The 21417-nt window shown below is 37.3% G+C and overlaps 1 protein-coding gene and 3 pseudogenes across 1 annotated transcript; 2 read left to right on the forward strand and 2 right to left on the reverse strand.

The window, feature by feature from the left end:
• Window positions 1-840: 840 nt before the first annotated feature.
• On the forward strand, window positions 841-5847 carry LOC120135807 (protein OBERON 4-like). Its single transcript, XM_039152002.1, is given in 6 exon segments — window positions 841-1091; window positions 1234-1800; window positions 1803-3302; window positions 3305-4228; window positions 4231-4560; window positions 5104-5847. Coding segments are annotated over 5 exon segments (3876 nt in total). The 5' UTR covers window positions 841-1091; window positions 1234-1238; the 3' UTR covers window positions 5664-5847.
• Window positions 5793-9153, forward strand: LOC120135913 (annotated as a pseudogene).
• Window positions 9154-12944: 3791 nt separating this feature from the next.
• On the reverse strand, window positions 12945-14740 carry LOC120136082 (annotated as a pseudogene).
• Window positions 14741-19171: 4431 nt separating this feature from the next.
• LOC120135960 lies at window positions 19172-21066 on the reverse strand (annotated as a pseudogene).
• Between the last annotated feature and the right edge of the window lie 351 nt (window positions 21067-21417).

Raw genomic sequence — 21417 nt, forward strand, 5'->3', positions numbered from 1 at the left:
TAAAAAATAAATTCAATAAATAAAATGATAAAATGTGTTTTTATGCAATAATTTAAATATAATTTAACTATGAGTTGAGTGTCAAATGATATCTAAGTTCTCTAAAAAATAATTTAATAAATTTTACCTAAAAAACATTGAAAGTAACATAATTTCAATAAAATATGTGTTGAAGGACATCAAAGAAACTATTCAGATTCGACTGAAAGGATGGACTATCAACAGAGTTGACCCGAGGAATGATTCCCCCTGTATGAAATGGGGTATTTCTTAAGGTTGGGGTTCACTTGTAATGGTTGATTCTTTTGTTGTTTGTATTAGGAGTTAAATTATTGTTTATGTAGCAAGTTTCTGTTTTTCTTGGGTAATGAAATGGAATTATTCAAAAATAATAATAATTTAAATGTTTTAATTCTGACTAATTACCCTAATTTTATACAACTTAAAATCAATAACGTGAATAAATTTATATATTTTTAAATATCATACAATCCAAATTAGACTTTAATTTTTAATCAAAAGACTAAAAGAATAAAATTGATGAATACAGAGTTAAAAGGACTAAAGTTTAAACAAGCAAAGAATGGAAGTACCGAAAATATAGTTAGATCGAGAAAAGAAGAGAATTTTAAGCAATGAAGCAAAGCAAGCACAACATACCTGTGTAAGTCAGAGGTCAGGTGGAAGGTAGCAGTTGACTTGGCTGAGATAAAATTTATTTGTTCTTTGTCGTCCAAATTCCTTTTTCAATTATGCCCCTCCAAACCAAATATTCTCCATTATACCCCTCTAAAATCAAAATATATAATATGAACTACGTTCTTCTTCAATGCCTACTGCTCTCCTCTCCTCTTTCTAGCTCGACAATCTTAAAAATTAGGGTTCTTATATAAAACCTTACTTACAGTTCTCCCTTGAATTTCAATTTAACTTCACCCAAATTTTGAGGCATTTGGATTTGGTGGCTTCCTTTTCATTTTTATTTATTTCTTATTGTATAAAACTTTCTTCCAGAAAATGAAACATCGGCTCTCTCCCTGCTAACATCGTGAGATTCGGTGAATTCGACGTCAATTTTGGCAATCCTCCAGGTATTCACATCCAAAACTTCAGTATTTATCCCCTCATTCTAAATTAGGGTTTCCATCCTACCTATAAACTGTCGTATCGCTGTTATCAGCTTGTTTTTCCCTTTTAATTTTAGGGGTAAAAGTTATTCTTTATATACATACAAAAACATGAAGCGGTTGAGATCGAGCGGCGATCTCGATTCCTATGAGACAAATGCAAGCAAAGAATGGAGTCAGGATCAAAATCGTTCATCTCGAAGCAGCAGTAGCTGCGGCTTTTACCACAAGCCATCTTCAGCCTCCGATAGCAACGGCCGCGCTAAAAGCAATTTGATTTCTTCTTCTCGATATGATAGAGACCAATCTGTGGCTGATGAGGATAGTGGCAGGGAGAGGATGGTCCGGAAGCGAGCAGAGCATGATTTTGAGAGCCTTGATAGGCGGAAATTGGACTTCAATCGTTACAGAGAGAGTGGTAGTAGTGGTGGTAGCCTCCACAGATCAGAGAGCTTCCGTGGGCCTCGCAGAGATTTTCCAAAGGGGTTCCGATCAGAAAGAGATCGAACCCGATGTGAAAGTGGGACCTCCTGGCAAAGGTTTGGAATTAACGAGAACAGAGGGACTAGTAGTAAGGTGCAACGGAGGGAGCTTAGGGATGTGAAATCGCCAAGCTGGTCCAGGGATTCTTTGGTAGCAGGGAGAGTGGTTGGCGAGTCAAGGGAGAGGGAAGAATGAGGAGGAGGAGAAGCTCCAAGTCAAAGTCCAGGTCGCCAACAAGGTCAAGGGATTCTGGCAGTGAACAGTTTAAGAGTGTTGATGGTGGTGGTGGAGAGGTGAAGAAGAGTGAGGAGACCCTGGTTGAGAGTGATACAAGTAGTGAGATGGAGGAAGGTGAGTTTGATCCTGAACCTCAAGCTAAGCATCAACATGAATTAGCTACCGAACCTCAGGTTAAGCCTAAACATGAATTAGCTACCAAACCTCATGCTAAGCCTAAACATGAATTAGCTATTGAACCTCAGGCCAAGCCTCGACATGAATTAGCTACCAAACCTCAGACTAAGCCTCGGGATGAATTAACTACCGAACCTCAGGCTAAGCCTCGGGATGAATTAGCAACCGAACCTCAGGCTAAGCTTCGGCATGAATTAGCTACCGAATCTCAAGCTAAGCCTCGGCATGAATTAGCTACTGAACCTCAGGCTAAGCCTCAGCATGAATTAGCTACCAAACCTCAGGCTAAGCCTGAACATCTGGCTAAGCCTCGTTATGAGTTAGCTACTGAACCTCAGGCTAAGCCTAAGCATGAATTAGCTACCGAGCCTCAACATGAATTGGCTACTGAATCTGGGGCTAGACGTGATGGGAAAGAGGGTTGTCATAAAAAAACAGAGAATGATGGAGGTGAGATGAACTCAAATGTGGAGGTTGTGGAGGATGTTAATAAGGAGAGGGGAAATGAAAGAAAAGGTGAGGGGAAGGTAGATGACAAGTTGCAAGATTGTGGAAAGTGTTTAAATGATGGTACCAGTGGTAATTGTGATAAGATGGATGATATGGGTGGTGATGAAGTTGAAATGCAGGAAGAAGGTGTGAAGGCTGATGGTAAATGTGAGGGAGATATTACCAAAGATGCAGTTGAGCAGAAGTCTTCCTGTCTGGAAGAGAAGTGTAAGGGGGATAAAGGGATTGATCTTGAGAGACTGGATGAGGAATGTGAGGCAGCAAATTTTACTAAGGTAGTTGCAGAGGAAAATAGCGAACATAAAATAAATATCGATGTTATAGAGATTGGTTTGAGTTGGAATGTCAAGGATAAAGGGAAAGGGGTTGCTGTTGAGTCGGTTAATGTAACTGATTCCGTAGTGAATGGGGTTTGGACAGAAAGGGAATCTAAAGATAAAGATCTTGACATGGAAGGGCCTAGTACGAAGGGTTTTGAGTTGTTTTCTTGCTCTCCTGTCAGGAAAGTGGAAAAGGAAGAACAATCAAGTGCCGAGAAGCAGAAAGAAGAGAAGCTGGAATTGGAATCACTTGACCTTTCTCTTAGTTTACCAAATGTGTTGTTGCCTATCGGTGCTCGACATACAGATTCAGCTCCTGGCTCTCCTAGCCACGGGAGGAGTGTGCAGTCCTTGATGAACACATTTCGCACCAACTCTGATGGGTTTGCTGCATCCATGTCCTTTTCAGATTCCCTGTCCTTTTACCACAATCCAAGTTGTTCTTTGACTCAAATTCCATGGATAACAATGAACAATCTGTTCATAGTCGCCCCATAGTTCAGGGAGTTGATCAACTTTCTCAAGGATCATGGCAATCTCAGAATGAGTCCCGGCAGAAAGATGGTCCTATGTTTCAGAGGATTTTGAGGAATGGTAATGGGTCTTTCAGTCAATCTTCAGCATTACAGGGCATTACAAGCAGTCAGGTTGTTCAAGCACATAATATTCACAGTTTTGAAGGAAGCTCAATCGCTCAGAATGGACTTGAGAGGCAGTTGAGTTTTCATAAACAGAATGATGTCAGGTCCACTTCACAGTGTGTTAGGTCTCACCAAAATGGTTCATTTTACAGCTCTGACAAGAAGCAAGCCACAAGAGAAAAGCATGGTGGTACTGGTAGCTTATACAGGAGCAGTAGCCAAAAAGAGCAAGAACAACTTCTGATAGGTGGAGCTGATTTTGTTGAGACTATATTAAGCAGGATGGTTTTTGAGCCTCTCCATGTTATGGCCAGGAAGTGTCATGAAATGGCAGGACAATCAATTGCCTGTCTAAAAGAGAGCATTCGCGAGATTATGTTAAATGCAGATAAGCATGGGGAGCTATGTGCATTTAAGGAGGCCCTACGGAGCCGGTCTGATTTAAAACTGGAAATGCTGCTAAAATGCCATCGGGCTCAATTGGAAATCTTGGTTGCCCTGAAAACTGGACTACCTGAGTATCTTCAGGTAGGCAACAGTGTTCCATCTTCTGATTTGGCTGAGATCTTTCTGAACTTAAGATGCAGTAATCTTATGTGCCGGAGTTCTCTGCCTGTGGATGAATGTGATTGCATGGTTTGCTCGAAGAAGAATGGTTTTTGCAGCGCTTGTATGTGTCTTGTATGTTCAAAATTTGATATGGCATCCAATACTTGTTGTTGGGTTGGTTGTGATGGTGTCTTCATTGGTGCCATGCGGATTGTGGTTTAAGGGAATCTTATATTAGAAATGCACATGACCCAGCTGAGATGCAGTTTCATTGCGTTGCCTGTGACCATCCTTCTGAAATGTTTGGTTTTGTAAAGGAGGTTTTTCAGAATTTTGCAAAAGATTGGACGCTTGAAACCTTTTCAAAGGAACTTGAATATGTCAAGAGGATCTTTTGTGGCAGCAAAGACGTGAGAGGGAAACGGCTGCATGAACTTGCTGATCAAATGCTGGTTAAATTGGGGAATAAGTTCGATCTTCCCGAGGCTTATGCTCAAATAATGAACTTCCTGACTGGTAAGTATTTATTTTGAATTTCTGAGGAATTTATAAAATGTTTATGCTCAAATAATGAACTTCCTGACGCAGTCACTCTTTTCTCCATAACTAACCTATGCTTGTTAAATAAAATTTGCTCTTAAGAAATTTATACTATTTTCTTGGATCGTATGGATTGATCTGAACTTCCCAAGATGTTGGTGGTTGACGGAAAGCTGTGATCCTTGTGAGAACTTGTTTCTGTGAACTGTCCTTATGACTATTTGATATGTTAAAGGTTTTTTCTGTTTTGGGTGCCCCCAAACTAGTTCGATGTTAACATTATGTTGATTGTATTAGCACATTTGATGTTGTTATGATTAATATCATTGTTAATTTTTTTTGTTATTGCAATGCTAGAAAATTACTAGAACTAGCTCCGTAAGGCATTTGTTAGCAACTTTTATCTAGAAACCAGGTATAAATCATTTAGATGTCGCTCTGATTACTGCACTGGAACTGAACTATCATGAGACCAAATGTCATTGAATCAGAAATTAATACCTTTAGTTCTGGTTGCAGATAGTAATTCTTTCAAGCCTGGCAATGCAACTGTTTTGTCTGGAAAAGCACAGGACAAAGGAATCAATGGGATAGCTGGGAGAAGTCAGGATGCTAGACATCACAAATCTGTTTATTCTGATAAAGCTCGTGCATTTGAAAGCACATCTAGCCTGCTTCCTAGTTTCCGTGTTGACCGACCTGACAAATGTTCTTTAGAGTCAGAGTTGCAGAGGAGTGCTGAAAGGCAACTATTTTTGCCTGAACTGGAGAGCTTCATAAGAATCAAACAGGAGGAAACCAAAATGTACCAGACACGTGCTGACGATGCAAGAAGAGAAGCGGAAGGCCTGAAACGAATTGCAATAGTAAAGGATGAAAAGATTGAAGAAGAGTACAGGAGCAGACTTGCGAAACTACGCTTAGCTGAGGCTGAAGAAACGCATAAACAAAAGACCGAAGAATTCCAAGCTCTAGAAGGAGCTTACAGGGAATACTACAGTATGAAGACAAGAATGGAAGCAGATATTAAAGATCTTTTGTTGAAAATGGAAGCGACAAGACGAAATCTTGGCATGTGATTTGCTAATTTGCTTTCACTTGGAACTGTTATTGTTCGTTAATTTCAAGGTAGAACAGAACTCTGTTTTATAATGTTTATTTGTTCGTTAATTTCAAGGTATAACAGAACACTGTTTTATAATGTATACATGATTCAAGTTCCTGTAGTTTTTAAATCGACTGGTTCTAGGCGTACAGATGCAACTATTACTGTGGGTTAACTTAAAGGTTAGGTAGTGTAGAAAATCTGTTCTTTAATGTGTACATGATTCGGGTTTGTGTAGTTTTAAATTTGTTAGCTGCCTTGCAATCTTAGATTCTGTACTTTGTCTAAACTAAGCCAAGATATGTACAGTGAGCTTTTTTTTTTAATTTTAAAAATGATATATACTCTAATTTAACGAAAATCTTTGACGATGCAATTAATTGGACTTCAATTACTAAGTCAAAACAATAAAAGGATTAAATTATTGAGATTAAAAATGGGAATTAAATTTCAAATATGCAAAAATCACAGGACCTGAGAGCATGGTTGGACAAAAAGAAAGTAAAAAATTGTATTTTGATTTTTGTGTTAGATTTTTATATGTTTAACATTTATACATCAAATTTACTAAATTATTGCTGACATATTAATATATATATAATTTTTACTTTAAATTAGAGGATATTAAGTATATTCAGTCACACATTATAGATTTTGTTTTCTAAAGTTAGACTATTTACATTATTTTTATAATTTTATTTCATATTTATACTCGCATTATGGCATAATTTGTTCTTTTATAAAAAGAAGGATGAGTTGGAGGTGTTTTGATACTAATTGTTTTGCGTAGCCGGCACATAAAAGGAAAGGTAAACATCCCTCCGGTTTTATATGACCAAATCTTCCGGATCAGGAAGCAGAGGGTTGGGAAAGGGAAGGAGGTTTGAGTTTTCTTTCTTTGTTTTCTTGCTGTTCCTGGAAACCTCACTTTTGGACTTGTTAGAGCATCCGCTGTGGTTCCTGTAAACCAAAAATGGAGGAACAGAAAATTTAATGTGCCGAACAGGTGACTCATTTAATCCCTGGATCACTAGCAGCTTTCAGGTCTCCTGTATTCTCGTCACTTCTCATATCTTTCACATTCTCTTGAGACCCTTGGGACAACCTGGTCCATTTGCACAACTACTTGTGAGCCTTTCATCTTCACTATTTTTCCAAACATCTATATATATATATATATATATGTATATATACATGCATACATGTATGTGTAAATGATGTTCTGTTCGAACAGGCTGGTGTTGTGGTCGGTCCGACATTGTTATACCGCATAAACAAAGAGAAGGATTTCTTTATCCAGGCTTCCTATGCAGAATACTATATGTTCTCTTTCTTATGTCGAATGCTGTTCGTGTTCTCCATCGGCTTGGAGACCGATATTCCTTATGTAAAGCGTAACATTCATGTCATGAGTATCATTGCTGGAGGGGGTTCGATCTTGGCCTGCATCTTTGCCGGACCTCTCTTGTGGTTGCTCACCAAGGTGTTCAATGTGTCCGATTACGGCATCACTTTCTACCTTCTTATTTTCACCGTCTGGCAAATTCGGCCTCTCCGGTAGTCCTTAGGATGATTGCGGAAACCAAGTCTGACACCGCCGATTTAGGCGACTGGCGATCTATACTTCCCTTCAATGAAATGTCTTGCGTCGTGATTGTTTCTCACTGACGTCCTTCACAACCAATGCAAAATTCTTGGTGCAATCCTCGCCATTTTTTTATGGTCACCGCTGTCTTTCTCAACAAATATCTATCATTGTTTTTCAACATAAGGAATCGGCACAATAGATTTGTCACCAACAGTGAAATCTTCATTATCATGTTCTTCTTACGAGTGTGTCTGTGATTTTGGAAAGCAATGGCTACATATCTATAACATGTTGTTTCCTGGTAGCTCTCATGTTCCCCAGGAATGCAAAACCTTTCGGACATTCCTCCATAAACTCACTTATGCAGTGAATACCTTCATACTCCCTGTCTACTTCGGCTACGCCGGATTCCAGTTCGATATAACCAATCTCTTTAACAAAATGACGATTCTTCTCATTGTCATCATCCTCCTCCTCGGTGCCGGCACAAGAACCGTCCGTATGCTCGCCGCTTGTTGTTACCTGAAGATGCCAAGGAGCGAGTCTCATCCTTTCGTTATTACTCAACATGAAGGCAATTACGACCTTATAACATCAATACTCCTCCCGTTACCGGTGTAAAGTTCCTAATTCACTATGTCACTCTATGATCGTCAATATAAATGCTGCTCATAGTATGCTTTTGATTGCTACAGAAGCTGTGGGAAGAAGATATTCACAATCTGCTCGTGAGCGTAGTGATTCTCAAGAAGTTGATCGTTGCGCCGCTGGTTGCCATTTTTTGAACAGAGCTGTTTTGCTCATTACCCTACCACACTCGAAATACTTAATCCGGAGAGCGAGCTCCTGCTGATGGCATGCGTGTACATCCCCGCCATGTTCGGGGCATGTCAGCCTCTTCTCGGCGTCGAGTGGCTGTCAAAATGCACCTATCAAGCCTTACATGGTGCATCTGGTGGAGCTTCCGAAGAAGAGGAAGAGCAAATTGATGTACCATCAACTGGAAGATGATCAATTCTACGACGAAGAAGAGTACGGTGGAAACGATATCGTCGAGATCAGTGACGCCCTCGACTCCTTCATTTCAGAGACCAAAATCTCGGTCCACCAATCTAAGATGTACACCTTTCTACCATAGATCAAGCTGTATGCGAGGGTGCTAAGGACATGCGCGTGTCTATCATTCCTTCCGTTCCATAAAGCACCAAAGAATTGATGGGAAAAATGGAAAAACACATGGAGGAAATAAGGCTATAACCACAAGGTTATCAGGGATGCCCCATGTTCAGTTGTATCTTTGTAGACCGTGGACATACCAGGTTCCAACAACCGCACGGTGCTCCCTCCGTGTAAAATGTGCAACATTCTTCTTCAGCGGCCCCGGTGATCGTGAGGCCTTAGCTGTAGCAAGAGAATGTTTGATGCACAGTCAAGTTAATTGACGGTGTTCCACTTCATACAAACCAATTAAAGTATACAAAACTCGTGGATTAACAATGCTTCGCACAAGATGAGGAGACGATCATGGCATATCGAGTGCCGGGGAAGAGCACGAGATAGACAATGCCTTTGTGGACACATTTTATAACAGGTATGTCGCTCCGGATTAAAGCCAGTTTGATTGAGAAGCAAGTGAGCAATGGAGTCGAAATGGTCGCGGCTCTAGAGAGATATTGGGTGAAATGCATCATGTTGATAGTAGGTAAGAGATGGAGACGGAATTGTCCCTTGACAACTGGTTTGAGCGATTGGGAGGAGTGTCCAGAGCTCGGGTCGGTTGGGGATCTCTTGGCATCTTCAGAAAATGACAACGGTTCCCTCTTGGCATCAACGACATCGGCATTCCGAGGAAGAAGATGACTTCGCCACTCCATAGTCCATAGTACTGTCCTCTAAAAATGCTGCTGTTGCTGCTAACAATGCACAGTACATGCATGTAAATATTGTAGTAAATTGTCTGCTAACTCCTTCCACAGTCATAGTTGAACTGTTAGGTATTTCGAGAAAACGAGTTCATTCCTTCGGAATAGATAATCAAAGGTACTGTTGCGATATCAGAATGACCCAAGTTTTATTTCAAGGTAAATAGCGATTACATTAATCATCAGTCTTTTCCCAGGGATGAAGACAATATGATTATTCACTTTTATAAAGTAAACCTTACATTAATAACATATAGAGTACTAAATACATGTTCCGAACACGATGAAGCATTAAAAAGAAAAAAGAAAACAAACGTGGATCACGGACAGTGGCTCTAACAGTGTAGCCCTTGGTAGCAATAGCTTAAGGAGCCATAAAGCTATACAACCAGACGCTCCGGTTACGCACGCTACCTTCTCTGCTGCATTCGTCTCTATTCAGCCGCCGCGCCGGCGTAGGCGTAGGACTCATAGAAGCATTGCTTTAATTACTTTCTTATTCAACTCAAAATTTAAATTTTAATTCATCTTTTTCATTTCATAAATCTAAAATAAGATCTAGAGATTCGAAAATTATCAACTCGAGTTTAAATTATTTATTGTTGTTTGAATTTGATATACTTAATTATGTACTCTAATACCAATATGCTTATATTTATTAACAAAATTAATGGTTCAATAGCTAAAATATAAAGAAAAATTGCTTGAATGACTATATGTTTTGTGTTTTTCCATTAATTGTGTTGATATCATTATCATTAATTGATTTAGTTGTACAGAAACCAAAGTCTAAGTAGGGTGAATAACCGACTTAAACAAAGCCTCTAGCAGCTTATTGCTGCCATGTTCTTTTTGACACATGTCTGTCCATTATCCTCATGAAATTTCTACAGGCTGCTACCACTTTCTTATTTTCAAATTATTATTTAAACTTTTCAAGCTGCTTCAAGAATTCTCTACATACAAACTCATTGTAATGGAACACATTGAACTGCCTTGAGCGGTCTCAATAATTAAAAAAAGTGTTTTTTTTTTTGAAGTATTAAGCTTAAACAGACATAAAAGGTGTTTATTCTTACGATTTTGAGCTTAAACAACTGTATCTACTAAATATATACGTTATCAATAATTAAAAATAATTATGAACATATATTACTTATAATCATCTCCTACCCTTAAAAGAACTTTCACTTTCATTGTAATGAATTGCAGTTGAGTTGTGGCCATCATCATGTTTATACAAGCAGGGAAAACCAGTGCAAGTAATCATATAATGTCTTATTTTAAGTGCATACTAGAAAATAACATGTTCCAAAAAACAAGATGGACATTACAATGAGAATTCAGATGCTTAAGAAACCTCTCTCCTTCAAGCTTTTTATAGCTTCCCTCAAACTCACATTCCAAGGAGTGAAGCTGACACCCAAACCTTCTGCTTTCATTCGATATCTGGAAAATACGCTCAAGAGGCTTGTCATTATCTTTACATCTGCCATGAATAAAAGAAAAAACTCTTTTCAGCAATTTCATCATCAATCAAATGGTTTTCTGGCAGCGAAGAAAGATCTCGAGTCTCAAGATGATCATATTATCGTATCGGAGCAAAATGTGATACTAACGCAGATAACACGACTGCTTACTTTTCTGGAAGGCCCAAAGTAGGATAAGTTCATTCAAGGTCTTCGGAACCTCCTGAAACTGTACATTTCTTTCAACCAAGCAATACCTTCCATTAGCTGAAGGAACCTCAAATGCTAGAATATGCGCATACGCAACATCTCGAACGTCAACAAACCTATAAGTTGAAGTAGGAAAACTGTGTTCTCCTGTATCCAAAACATTTTAAATCTTTTTACAACAAAAATCATACAGACGAAAAATCCCTGGAAGGGTCTAACATTAATGATATAGGTTCCATGATATGTTCAGCTTAATCTAAAGGTGATGGTAAGCACCAAAGTATATTTTTTTTAGAAAAAAAGATAAATATTTGTACATAGCTTTCCTGTTCCAGGTTGTTCTTCCACTAGCGAGGGGACGAGTGCACTTTTAGCTTGCAACTGTGAAGCGGACGACTAAGACAAGGCAGAATGTAAGATAAATATATGAGAAGGAAGAAATATGGAATTATGGGACCACACCCAGTCTGCTTTTAAGTTTTATCAACATACTCGGGCAGGGCACTGGTGGTGGTCACAAGAATGGGGGCATCTCTTTGATTGGTGGTGCAGAGGATATTTTGGATTGCATGGTTACTGCACTGATATAATATTGACACACTGCCTTTCATATTAATACTCACTCGATACTTTCTGAGAGCAGGTTAATAGGACATTAGTCGATTTTTGTTTTTCATTACACATTTTGTTTTAGCAGTCAAAAGAAACATTAAGTTTAATTTGTGTTTTGGGTGAATTGCATCTGACATGCTATAGTCCCATTGTTAGGTATGCACGGCTGTTAGTACAACCCATGTATGTTTTTATATATAATTGTCATTATTAAAACATCAAGTTATAAAATAACAAACTTTTCTTAATTATTTAGTATCCTACACAGTTATTTACTTTTTGAAATATTGTGTTTACAAAAATTATAATTAGTCAGCCATTTTCTTAGTAGTTTGAGCTGTACGTAAGTTCTGATTTTCAAGTATTGTATTTATTCTCTATAAACAATATATAAAATTAACCAAGGGTCTAATTCACACCCAAAAATTTAAGTGGATGAATACTAATGACGGTTGTCAAATTTCTTTAAAGGATGCCATTTATTTTCTTAAATAAAAGTAAAAACCAATAAGAAAAGATTTGTTGGTTAGATTCCAACTTCCAAGTGGGCGTTAAGAACTGCAGTGCTCAGACCCTTCAGCTTGAAGCTTAAGATCTTAATAATCAAAATTAAGTGCGTAAGCAAGCATAAATTGAAGTAAAAGGAGCCAACCGGTCAAACACAGGCAGGATTCATTCTCTTCCTTCTTCAATACATTTCCCACAAACAAACCTTTAGGCATTATTAAGGGTCTTAACTTTATCTATTAAAGAAATCAAAAACTACTTGGATCCAGCAATCAAACACAACCCATCTTGGGTTGGTTACCTCTTTTGAAATCTCACATATTCATCATCGTTTTCCATGGTCACTTCCTTGTTTTTTAGTATGTTGCTATTTCATTTGCCCGATAAAGCCAAAGAAAGTTCCATCGTTGACTAGTGGGGTTGGCAATGGCAGTGGGCACATTCACCCACGCATGCATAAATACATACAATACATGACAGATCCATAATATAAGCATATGGAAACGAGAAAACACATGAAACTGCAAGAGGCTGAACTGTAAAGCCTTGATACTTGGTGCAAAACAAAAAGACATTTCGAACTCTGTTAACCTTTTGCATTGTTGGGTCATATTCGTCTTCATCTTCTTGTCTTTCTTATTAATGTTTTTTTATGAACAAAAAATGAAATTTTGAGGAATAATAAAGAAAGGGTCTTGTGTTGTTCCCTTACCAGATCTAACAGAATGATTGAACTTGGTTATTGCTTTTGTTCAGTCCTTTTCTTGGACAGCAATGCCTGACCTAATACCCCATTGCACCCGCAACTGTGATGAATCAATTTGGGTTGATATTATGATAATGTACCAATAATATCTATGGATTTCCAGAAGAGAAAAAGTAATCTATCTAATGTATGCTTTGGAGCTAGCATGTGAATATAATGGAAGGCTTGAAGATGAATTCCATTGAAATGAAATGCATTATTCAATTATTGTAAAGCAGGTTCACATCACCTCGTGCATGCAGATTCGGTTATTGTGAAATGGACATTAGCCATGTCCTGATCTACATAGTAAAAATGAAACACCACATTAACAATTCAAAGCATGTGAATACACACGAAGCAAGTGAAACTTGGACGCCTCAACTTGCTCCGTTGCCAACCATTTCAATGTTTATGACACAACCGAATGTCACCGACCGAGAAACGAGAAAGTGCGTCACCTTTCACTGAAAATAGTTGAGGTTTCTCCGGCTGATTGATTCCTCCTCAAACCAAATCCACCTTCTCGTTCCCAACATTTTCTCTTCACCGATTGTTTGCTACGAAATCTAAGGCTCGTACCTCTGCTCCCTGATCTTGGCCTCTCAACTATGTTAGACTCACAGTCCCCCTCAACACATTCATGCTCATGCCCATTAGTTCCATCAAGTTGCTGCTAAAATCCCAAATCGGAATAGACTCTCTGCGAGTCCCTCACGGTTTGCCTGCCAAATTTTCCATCCTCAGCATTTCTACACTCAACAGGAGCGCCCCATTGTTTCCACCATCATACATGGATTGTTAAAACCATTCCATAGATGTAAAGGAATCAATTTGCTCAACCCGGTTAACAGCTAACCCGTCTTTCATTGCCGGCCGGCGCTCCCTACAAGACCTCACATTTAGCCGCTATGACAGCCACTGCTTCCTAACAATAGGATCCGCAGGAGGCACAATCCTCGGATCATAAACCGGAACAATCTTCCCTTTCTTTATAAGAGGAATCGCCCAATCCACAATGGAAGGTGGTGAATACGCAACGTCAATAGCTTTTCTACCACTAATAATCTCTAACAACAAAATCCCAAAGCTAAAAACATCAGTTTTTGTACTCAGATTATCTGGGGTCACATAACATGGATCAAGATACCCCATGGTCCCAGCTGGAGGGGTGGATCTAAGCCTATAATCATCAACACCACACCTAAGTGCTAATCCAAAATCACCCAATCTTGCATGAAATTCCTATCGATTAACACATTTGCAGACTTAACGTCTCTATGGATAATTGGGGGGGTTGTGAGTGAAGTGTCTCTAAGGCTTTTGCAAATTGTAAAGCTAATTGAATTCTTCGACCCCAATTCAAAGGCCTCGAAGAAGAGTTGGAGTGAAGAACATCATAATGTGCCATTACTCATAAATTCAACAACCAATAAACGATCATTAGCGTCATTACTAAAGCCAAGAAGATTCACCAGCCGGGACTTCGAATATTCGACAAGATTTCAATCTCGTTATCGGCTTCTGGGTTGGTTTCTTGGTTCCTGGAAGACGGTCTCTTGATCGCAACGTGGCGTCCTTGAGAACAGCTTGTAGACGGAGCCGTGGCTGCCTTTGCCCAGAAGCCTTTGGTCGGAGAAACCCATTGGTGGCTGCTTCGAGGTCGGAGTAATCGAACTTGGATCTTGAGGGGCTTTTCCTTCCTGTCGGAAACAGCTTTGGTAGATGAATTATGGGTGGTTGTTGTGGCGGCGGTGGAGATTATGGACACTGCTGATTCTGCTTTGCAAGAAAAGTAACCCATCAAGAAGGAAAAAAAGGTTCCTTCCTTCCTTCCTTCCTTTCAGGGTCTTGTTTGCAAAATGGGATTTTTTTTTCAGGGAGTCAAGAATTTTCTCATGTTTCAATCCTTGGCTGCCAATTCATCGAAGATTGAAGAGAGAGAAGCTTTTTCCCCTTTTAACTGCGTTGGAGTTTAAAGGAAAGGGCTTTTGGAAAGATACGAAGAGCCGGTGATTATTTATTATGTACTTTCTATTTTTATTTGGGAAAGGAAGTCAACGGATTGATGTTTGTGGTTTTTTAATTATTTAAAACTATAAATTAATTTAAAATATTATATTAATTTTTATTTAAAATTTTATTTAGTTTGAATTAATAATTAATTCACTTGATTTTATTTTATTTTAAAAAAAGAATAGAGTTTTACCTTGTACCCAGCCCGAATGAACCTTAGTACCATGTGACAATATTAAAGACCCGATGGTTCCATTAAACTTCTTATCGGGCTACACTTTAGCCCAACTTCACATAGTTTTAGGCTTAAGCTCCCTATCAGCCCCTGGAGCACTTGCTTATTAATGCCCTAAGGGCTACCTCAAAATATTTATAAATGATTAAATTTAAATTTTTTATTACAATGTCTCTTTAAATTTTTATAATTTACTTCTATTTTAGATAAAAGGAAGTTTTAATGCGCCTTGAGTCTTCTCAAACGAGATACAATGGTTAATGAGTGAGTTCACGTGATAGATAATAGAGATTAATTATAAAATATTATCGGATGATATTGTTTTAAGATCAGAATTTATATGCGTTTTTGAACAACGAATCACAATACCTCAACAAGAAATTAATTGAAATTTGTATGTTGAGGTGTAACACTTATAATAAATCGATTTCATGCTAATGTGTTAAGTTTTATAGTTTTATTTGTTGAATAATGTGCTTTATTCAAGTGATGTATTAATGTTAATTAAGAAATTCGATGGAATGTTAATTCAGAAATCATTATCTCAAAGAATCTATTGAGTGTCTATAGTAGTAGAAGAGAATGTCGTTTTCTTTAGAGATTCTGAGTTCAAATCGATACGGCTATAATAGTGTCGTCAATAATTATAAAAAAATTTAAACAAATATTATATTATAACATCGTATATCGTTAATAAGAAAAACAATGTCCTCGTCATCAGGGGCAGATGTACATGGCTCCCTAGGGAAGTCATTGCACACCCATTATTTTGAGAAAATGTTAGATTTAGTTTAATTTGCTAATAGGAATAGAAAAAAATAAGAAAATTTGCATACCCAACCTTCTTTAGAATAGGGTAATAAAATTTTAAGCCTTATTTTTTAATTTCTAGATCCGTCACTGTTCGTAATGGAAAAGTTGCTACACAGATAATATAGTAAGGAGGAGGTAGGTTTTGTGAAAGTGAGTGGCGGGCCAAGCCCGACTCTCAAACAAAACAAACACGCCAATCCCAAGTCCCAACCCATCCTTTCTTTCAACTTCATCTACACTTTTTTTATAAAGAAAATGACGTGTCTTGAACCAGTAAGCAATCATTTATACAATGTTTATTTTTCAAAGCCGAAGTGATGGCTGTACATTCTTACTATTCTATTCTATAAATATAACACTGTTGCTTAAGCAATATCCATCATCTTATCTACATACTTTGGTCAACAAAACAACATCAATTCACAAACAAATAAATATCTATGTACCTATTACATAACTGTAAAAATACTACTATATTAACAATAAATTTTACTGTTAATTAAGATTGAACCATCTAAACAATAAAATCATTTTATTAAATATTAAAAATGAATTTTGACATTATATCTTAAAAAAATATTTGTTCTTTATCAACAATTTATTATGACAGAAAGATAGCTACATTTTTTTTAATGGATAAAACCTAAAAATACAACAATGATAAAACTGTTTAAGTGATATTTTTTAATTTTTTTTAATGATGACATAATATTATTTTATGATCATACGTTAACATCAATGTTAAAAGAATATATTAATAGTTTTTATAATGAATAAAACCCAAAAATACAATGATGATAGAATCACTTACGTAACATTTTTTTAATTTTTTTAAATGATGATATGACATTATATTAATGTGATACGTTAGTATCATTGTTATTTATTTTATCGATGGATACTATTATATGATTTTGAAATAAAAATATTTAGATAATCAAAACAAAATAAAAATAATAGTTAAGGTATTAAATGTGTAATTTACATTAATAATATTATATATCATAAACCAAATGTGGTTTGAACAAGGGGACCATGAAAGAAAATAAGGCAATAAATCTTTAAAAATGGTCAAATAATGGATGAGCTAATGATTACGTTCAACCTAATTAGACTAAATGCTAAAAAGGACAAGACAGAAAATGATTTAACATTTTTCAAATATTTTATTTTAATTTAAAAATATTAAATAAACAAATGAGTGGTTTGGTGATAGAGAAAAAGGTTGTGTTTTGTGTAAAATTGGTAATAAAGAAACCGTTATGGAGATTTAAAAGTGGAAGGTATCAACTTAGGATAATGAGTTGAGCGTGGACTCATTTCAAGCATTACCTTTTCTACACCTCCACCACCCAACAAAGTTTTCATTTTTTCTTTTCCTTATACATGAGGTGTAAGAAGCATCATACCGACTTAAGTAGCCGCGTCGGCGTCTGCGCCACCTGTCTACGGGAGCGTCTACTTGTCGTCATCGCCTCCCAAACTCGGTTAGAGCGAGCCGCTGCCGCTGCCGTGACCCAGGATCGTCGGAAGCATGAGCAACCGCCGTTGATTTTCCCTCGGTCTGTTCTCCTTACGTTAATCGGTGGAAATCTGACGATGACGGTGCAAGGTGGATCCATCACAGATATTCTACAGTTCTCCTCAGGTGGGTCTCACCACGACAACAACCGCCGATTTCGATGCCGCCTCCGTGGCTTTCAAGAAGAAACACAAGTTCTCTCTCTTTTCGAGCCTGTTCGTCTCGAGATCCGATAAATTGAATTCGGATCCTAGGGTTCACAAATATCGGAATCGTGCAATGAGCCATACTCCTCGTCGTCGTCGTCATCCCCGTCTTGGTTCTCGGCGATTTTTGCAGCTGGTAGAAAAAAACAGCAATCTTCCAGGACATCTCGTGTAGAGCATTTTACCCAATTCGACCATCGTTATCCGAGATCATGCGCAGATCGAGGAATGTCGCCTGCAACCGAATTGAACCCTGGGGCCGAGTGTGACCGATTGCCACCGGAAATCTCTCCGGAGGTTTCGCCACAGTGGAAGAGGACACCGACAACGGCTAGGAGAGGGAGAACGGGGCAAGGAACAAACCAGGAATGGCGTTTTGCTTGAGCCCGCTGGTGAGGGCGAGTCCGAACCGGCAGTGGAAGCAAAAGAGCGGATTGGCGCCTGACATGACGTATACAAACGAAGGTAGGCCATCGATGAAGCCCCACTTGGGTACTGCGGCGGGTGTTGTGCGAATAGGTCTAAGAAGATTGCTGATTTCGGCAAAGTCAACTATAACCGTTGACATTTGAGCCACCTATCAAAACATGTAAAATGCGATGGAAAAAATGTATGCTACAGTGTTGGTATTACCATAAACACAGTATTATTTCCATTACTGTCATAATATTTTTAATATAAGTTTATTTAAAATTAATCGAATTTAATTGATTTGATATTATAAATAATGAAATAATTTATACCTATGAATTTTATTTTTTTTATTATAAATATTTTTCAAAATAAGTATAAATCATCTTCTTAGAAATACAATACATCTTAAATTGTATCCAATATTATTGATAAACAACGGTATTATTTGTGATTTAGGGTTGGCTCCCAAATTACCCCGCCTAACCATACCCTACAAATTTGTGGGGTTGCCCTCTGCATATGGGATGGTACAGAGTAATAGTTTAGTATATTAAATAGAATTTAGTACTCCGTGTGCTTTTCATCCTTCGCCACCCTTTATTATTTCCATCTCCTCTCAATTTATTTTTCTTTTTTATTTAAGGTTTAATCAACATTATATCCATTAATTTAATAATCTGTTTAAATTTGTTTTTCCACGTAAATTACATATATCTTTTATAGATAAAAAAAGTCGAAAATATAATATCCCTAAAAATATGTTCTATCAGTTAGAGAAAAAGATTAAAGGTTATTACAGCCACATATTTTCGATAAAGTCTTCTTATTCGCATATTTGAAAAATATTTTTAAGAAACAAAATATTTTATTATATATAAGATCCTGTTGAACCTTTGGTGAAAAACAAATAATGTTGTATTTTTAATAAAAAAATTAATTTATACTCTGCTTTAAAAATGCACGTAATACATCTACAAAACAGAGAAGGGTTAAGGTGAGTCGCAACTCTTGCATTTTTATACTTGTAGGTTGCTCATGTGCTCTTCTTATTCAATGGTTAGTTCATTTTGTAATTATCTACCATAAATTAAAGCTACGCTGTACAATAAATTGATAGATAATAAATTATGTTTGAGATTGAAGGGGAAACAGAGAACAACTTCACTTCACTTGTAACATTTACAATATTTTATTTTTCATTTCTCTATTTAAAAAATAAAAAAAAATGAAATCGACAAAAAGACTATCAAATTCATGTTCCATGACACTCAGATGTATGCATGATGGCTTTCCTCGATATCATATGTATGCATGATGGCTTTCCTCGATATCATCAGTATGTGGTTTTGATCCCATTTTCCTTGCCTCTGCATCATCTAGATAATTTTGGTAAATATAAGAGCAAAACCACATAGTGCAAGTAGCATGGCAATTACCTTCACCCCATTCATCTTGTCATGAAAAACTACCAGAGAAACTAAATGTGTAATCGCCAATGACAGAGTACTTTTCACGTTGGAGAATAGCAACGACACCGCAAAAACCAACCCCACCACACCAACAGCACATACCTGCCAACTTACGTCCGTCCAAACCAGAGTCAGCACATACGAAACTCTTCCGCTGTTGAAGCCCTCCATCTCTTCCGGCAATCCCTTCCATTCCCCACTCGCAAACAAGCCCACGATTGAAACACAAGTCGCCAGAAACGACACTTAAATCTGCATTTCCAAAACCACACTGAATGTTTCCCTATTCAACACCTTCTGAAACGAAAGTTGCATAAGGGAGAGTGAAAGGGAGTAAACAGCAGAAGCTCCATACGAAGCATAGGAGATACTTCCCCTTGGAAACTCCCGACAGTACTTGCGAATCGTCGTTCACCGCAATCAGAGCAGCGGACAACGAGAGGATAACCACAGAGTTGAGAATTAAAGCAGTCATCTTCTCCGAATTAAGAAAGTACGAAAAAACGACATTGAAAGCTAACTGAGAGGCACAAATGAGGGAATAGGTAGAGGCTGACAGATACAACAGCCCAACAGAGTACAACATATTGTCACCGGCTGCAACTAATCCAAGAGCAAAGCAACAACTTTGATGGAAGGCAAGATAGAAGAAGAAGTCGAAGTCTCCAGTTTCAGAGATGGATGAAGAAGAAACAAAGGGATGAAAAGGATTGGAAATCCAGCAGTTTGCACAAGAGTTGCCATCCAGTCACTATATCCACCTTGATCATAATAAAATCTACCCAGAAGAAATGCAGCAGCTTGGCCTACAATAAGGAACAAAATGTTGATTGGCACCATAAGCCACCAATGCCAGCGCCCGAGCTTAATAAATGGTGATTGATCCATTAAACTTTAGTCCATGATCAGAAACGGTACTTGATCATCTGGTAATTGAGTATAACTCAAAAGTGTAAACAAACAATCTTATCTAATAACTTTCTATAATTGAAAACATCAATAGAAAATTTTAATCACAAAAAAAAAAACCTTCCCAAACATAAATATCTTAAAAATTACGAAAATTCAAAAATCCTCCCTGGATTATATCACCCAACTTCAATAAGAATTTAGAGAACAACAGTAAGCAAACATAGAAGTAAAAGCAAAAATCTGTATTTCCAAAGAGTAACTGCCTACGTTATTAGTGGGAAAAGGAGATTAATTGATTTGTTAAGCATATATACCGGTATTTGGATTAAAATTAAGCAGATGTTCACAAAACAACTGTGTTTTAGGTGCCATATTCCAAATTGAATGATAAAGAAACTTCAGTGTTAAGGAATCATACAATTGCGTATCAACAGAAAAGAAACCTAGTAACATATCTCGCGTCTTCATGAACAACCACCCTCAAACAAGGGGGGGCAAAGAAGGGGAATTAGAGTGATGTTAACAAATTCATTTTTCGATTCAGAGGATAATCCAATAAATAAAAACGCGGGAGAATAGAAAGGAAGGGCTTACCGTTCATGGTGCGAAGGTTGGATCGTTGAATCGAAGCAAGAAGGTGCAACAGGGCTCTGTGAAAGAATGAAAAGGAAAGAAGATCTTTCCTTTGGGAAGTGGCTTGTTCCCACCGCCCCTGCAACGAAACAATGTAGTAATTTTATTGTAAGGAAAGTGGAAGTTAAAACTTCCTGATTGCAGCTTTTGTTCTGACATTAATTTTATTTTGGTTAAACTACAACATTTCGTAACTCCATTTTAATCTTATTCCTATTTTAGTCATTAAATTTTATTTTTTTAATTTAATCATTAAACTCCCACAATATTCCTGTTTTAGTCACTATATCTTTGAACACTTAACAACATTATAATTATCTATATTTTAAAAACTACGAAATTTCTCTAAAACTTTACTTTCGTAAAAAAATCCCAATTCTGAATTTTCTTTAGTTTCTCGATGATAGAATATCTTTTCTTGAATCTCAAAGCTGAGGAAGTAGAGAATGTGAGAC

This window comes from Hibiscus syriacus, unplaced genomic scaffold, assembly GCF_006381635.1.
Source record: "Hibiscus syriacus cultivar Baekdansim isolate YM2019G1 unplaced genomic scaffold, ASM638163v2 tig00110621_pilon, whole genome shotgun sequence".
NCBI lineage: Eukaryota > Viridiplantae > Streptophyta > Magnoliopsida > Malvales > Malvaceae > Hibiscus > Hibiscus syriacus.